Below are 4,774 nucleotides of genomic sequence, written 5' to 3'. Positions count from 1 at the left end.
GATATAGTCATTCTTAACAGGTTTTTGATTTAATATACAACAATGGCCTCATGATGTCTTTCCTAAATGTCAGAATAATCAATGATAGAAAATGCTCAACCTTTTTTTACTTTGTTAAAATTTAGACGTGTATAGATATACATTTCCTTAGTATTTAGTAGAATCACTTTTTATGCTGTAACCCTTTTTCCATATGATTGTTGGAATTTTGACCCATTTCTCCTGGCAGAATTTGTATAACTTTCATAGCTACAGGCTGTGTTCATATGAAACATTTTCAGCCCTGTCCACAAATCAATGCTTCGTAGTGATTTCTCTGAAGCATTGGCTTTGTTGCTAACATTTTAAAACATATAAGTCAAGAGATTTCAGTTTGTAATAAAAGTCAATTTATTCCATCTTTCTAGATCCTCCAACCATACTTCCCGAGTCGTCATGCAGCCTGATGGGAGATCTTCTGAGGTGCTTTTGCCACGTGGAGGCTTTCCCTTTTGCTTCCATATCCTGGGATATTGCTGAAAATGACTCCCTTATTTCATCAGTCACCACCAACTATACAATCAGGGCAAATGTAGTGTCAGGGGAAATTAATTTGCCAATATTAAACCAGGACAGTGTAAACTGCACAGCCTGGAATGAATTTGGCAGTGACACCAAGCAGCTGATTTTAAACATTACATCAGAAACATGTAAGTTAAATTCTTGGTGATGACTGTTTTTGTCTATGTCCTATCTGAACTTATGTCTTCTTTTCTGCAGATTCATCGCTTATGTGGTTATGGTTGATGATTATGGGATGTATTTTGATTCTGGGATTCACATTTTGTATTAACCGAAAATTGAACATGAGCAGGTTGGTTGTCTTTACTCCTTGTCTTTGAAAAAGTTTACACTACAACTAATTGACAGGTCTTAGATTGTAATCTTTTTTGTTTTTTATTTTTGCTATGAGAAATTTAATTTAATTTGGAACATCAAAATTATACCTTTCTTTTTTCTGAAGGCCCCAACAGTCTCCAGCAATTGTCCAACTGGAAGAACGGTACTACATACCACTAAGGTAGAGAGAATTGCTTTTATGCTTTACAAAATTAAAACAATGAACCACAATTTAATCTAAGACAATAACTGAAACACATGAAAGAAAAACGTATGATATCAGTCCAACCATCACTTCTGGTTCTGTGTTAACTTTCCTCTTTTGCTTTTTATTAGATTAAAAGACTCAGACACAAACCAACAGACACCTGAAAGTAACCTTGAGGAAAACACTTGGTCTTGTGTTTATGACAATGACTTTTTGGAAGACATGACGACTTCAATGGGACTTCAGCAGCAACAGAAAAATGCATTTTGTGACAAAGAACATGAGATAGAGCCAGTCTCAAAGCTCATTTATGGAAAGGTAAATCATTGATTTACATACTGGTTCTCATGCAGATTAAAAGATAATCCCTGGAAAGTGATCATATTCTCCATTTAGCTCCTTTTGTTTAAATAAAGTTAAACCAATATGCTTTTCTCACTTTGAAAAATATTCAAAACTTAATTTTCACTGAATGTTTAAAAGTATTTATCTCAGGCATTCATTTCTACAGGGTGTATACAGCAACATAGATGATGACTGCATTGAGAAAACTCATGACACAGTAGGTTCCTCTTCTTCCAAAACATATTTAAACCAGCCATAGTTGTTTGTATCTATGTTGTCTTAAGCACAGTTCTTTGTGCAAACAAATAACAATGTAAGTGTGTAGATATTTATATTTCCTGTCATTGTTCAAAATATCAAGTGATATTTTTTAGCATACAGATTGCTATGATTATATTTGGCCTAAAGGAAATGCAAGCATGAGCCACTTCAAAAGGACTCTGCTATGAAAACCCCAATGAAGACTCTGCTACCACTTTGGGTATATAAATATTCTAAAACAGTCACCAAGGCTCTGAGGTTCTCACGAGCTGAATGTTGAGGCACAACATTCAGCCTCAGGAAAGCTATGTTTTCTGTTTAGTTCAAAGTTCACTCAAAAAGAAAGCAGGCCCTTATTTATATGGAAAATTTAAAGGAAATTAAATTTTGCATATTAGTTAATATTAACTGGAAGGTGAATGGTCATTGCTCAGCTTAGGATGAATAAGGCTCTGTCATGTGTCAGTGTGACTACAGGACATGTTTCCGGGTTGCATCATTTTATATCAAGTCATCTTTAAACTGAGACACATAGAACAAAGATATGCTTAACTGAAGTCAGCACCCAAAGACTTGTGATTTATTAGCATTTTACATGCCCTCAGGTAAGCAAGCTTTGTTTCTCTTATCAAAGAAAATTCTTACCAAAATATATTGTTAGCTGTAATTTGTATTACAGCTAAGAGGAGGTATAACTTCTGTTTGTTTGTCTTAGATCAGTGTCAGAAAAAGTCTCATGTAAGGCTTTTTCTGACTCAGTGGAAATCTTTAACAGAAGATTTCTGCTGTGTTGCCTATAAACACAGCAGTGCATTTTTTCAAATCTAAGCACAAGACAATTGACATAATGTTCAAAATTGAAGAAAATGAAGCAATTCAGGGATTTAATTTGTTTTTGTTATATGAGTCAAAATAATTGTTATACATTCATGAAATTGGCCATTGCCAGTGACTAACGGGCATTTTAAATGTTTTGTATCTTCTTTTGTTTAAGGTCCATAATGGAGTCAGTGGTGAGAAGTGAGATTATTCTGACATTTTACATCATTTCCTTCCTGATTGGCCTTCCAGCCAATCTGGTGGCTCTCTATGCCTTCAGTGTCAAGATCCACTGCAAGCCGCTCCCAACAGACATCCTGCTTCTGAATCTGACTGTGTCCGACCTGCTCTTCTTGATCATCCTTCCTCTCAAGATGCACGAGGCAGCATCAGGGATGCAGTGGAATCTGCCCAACATTATGTGTTCTATCACCTCTTTTACCTTTTTCTCCACAATATACACCAGCTCCTTACTGCTGATGGCGGTCGCCGTGGTCCGCTACTTAGGAGTGGCCTTTCCTATTGCCTATCAGCGATTGCAAAAACCTTTGTATCCGATCATCATCAGTGCTGTTATGTGGCTGATCTCAATGGGACACTGCAGCATCACTTTCATCATCCAACACCACCCATCTCTCTCCAGCATAAACTCCTCTATCTGCTATGAGAAATTTACACAGAAGCAGCTGAAGATTCTCCTCCCAGTGCGTTTGGAGTTTTTCTTTGTGGTCTGCCTTGTACCTCTTATAATTTCCATTTTCTGCTACCTGCGCTTGATTTTGATTCTGTACAGCCGTCCCAGGATATCCTGGATGCAGAAAAGGAAGGCTATTGGCATGGCCTTGGGGACTCTTGCTATGTTCCTCATTTGTGTTTTGCCATACAATTTCTCTCATTTATTGGGTTTCTTCCAGGGTCAGAGCCCTGAATGGAGGTACTACACTTTGCTTCTCAGCACATTAAACACCTGCATCGATCCCATCATATTTTATTTCTCCTCCTCAATCTTCCACTGCACTAGCAAAAAATCTATTTTCAGAAAGCATCGTGTTAATGATGTAAAACTGGAAACAAGGGGCACATGTTCAACCTGAATCTGAATTTTAATCCTACTATTTGTTTTTAAAGTAGCACTCTATGGTTTCTTTATTCAGTTGTTTTCTCAGTTCTGTTGAAATGACCTACTGCTGTTTATTATTAGCTGTATCTTAACCCAAAACCTTGGTTAACCTTTTTAGAAGGCTTCGCAAATTTATAAGTCACGAGGAAGATGTCAGCTTTAATTTCGTAGATTAATTTATTATGGTTGGCATATTACTTCATCTCCTTTAGAGTAGGTGAGATACTCTGCACTAATGATTTCAGTAGATACATGTATAGAATTAATGTGTAAGGAAAAGTATGAAAAGTAAAAAGAAACTCATTTGTCTTCATTTGCACATAGATCAAAAACAAGATAACATGTATGGAAAGAATATTCAAATTAAACAAATAAACTGTAATTAAAATATGTATTTTTATATGTGGTTGGGTTTGAAGCTAGATTACAGTGTGATTAGTTTCAATATCCTAAGAGCTTTAAAAATGTATTGATTTAAAGAAATAAAGTTTTAAATACCAACTCATGACTGCAGCAAATGTGGGATTTCTTTCTGAATGAAAAAGGCACACCATTTTACACTGTCTCGTGAATTTTAGCAAACTGAATAAATTCCTCCAGTAATATGTAATATCATAAAAATGATTTTTTATGTGTTAAATAACCTTCAGAGAGGAAATGGTTGTTGCTGTCCAATCCTTGTACAAAGAGAAACATCACTAAAACACGCTAAAACAGTTGTAAAACATATTTGGCCATTGTTATACAGAGAGCTGTTGTGGAGGCTGCTGAAGGTGATTACATAACCCTCACTGAAGTTCATGTAATCACAATGGACTGATGTTAAATTCTAGATTCAGCTGGAAAGAAAATAAGACTAGAAGGATAATATCATGATAATCCTATGTTCTAGTTATTTAACTGACATATTTCAGTGCAGTTATAGCCACAAGGCAGCTTTAATAAATGCTGCCTTTTAACCTAAAGCTAAAAAGCCTTAGGTTTTTTTGTTTTGTTTAACATTGTGTATTCCATGCCTCAAGTTGCGGTAACTCAAAACCTATAACAATAGAAGAGTTTAAAAACCTACAGGAAAAAAATAAACTGATTGGGTAGACTCCTTTAGGGAGTATTGAAAAAGGAAATCACAACCACATCTGTGT

At 35.6% G+C, this 4,774-nt stretch overlaps 1 protein-coding gene across 1 annotated transcript; it reads left to right on the top strand.

Annotated features, from left to right (window-relative positions):
- Window positions 1-2,120: 2,120 nt before the first annotated feature.
- On the top strand, window positions 2,121-4,137 carry LOC116715426 (free fatty acid receptor 2). The gene is made up of 2 exons (XM_032555884.1): window positions 2,121-2,298; window positions 2,688-4,137. The coding sequence occupies exon 2, from the start codon at window positions 2,695-2,697 to the stop codon at window positions 3,604-3,606; it is 912 nt and encodes a 303-aa protein (XP_032411775.1). The 5' UTR covers window positions 2,121-2,298; window positions 2,688-2,694; the 3' UTR covers window positions 3,607-4,137.
- The last annotated feature ends 637 nt before the right edge of the window (window positions 4,138-4,774 follow it).

The sequence above is a fragment of the Xiphophorus hellerii genome, chromosome 3, assembly GCF_003331165.1.
Source record: "Xiphophorus hellerii strain 12219 chromosome 3, Xiphophorus_hellerii-4.1, whole genome shotgun sequence".
Classification (NCBI taxonomy): domain Eukaryota; kingdom Metazoa; phylum Chordata; class Actinopteri; order Cyprinodontiformes; family Poeciliidae; genus Xiphophorus; species Xiphophorus hellerii.
The sequence above is the reverse complement of the archived record's forward strand: the minus strand, read 5'-3'. Positions and strand labels throughout refer to the sequence as shown.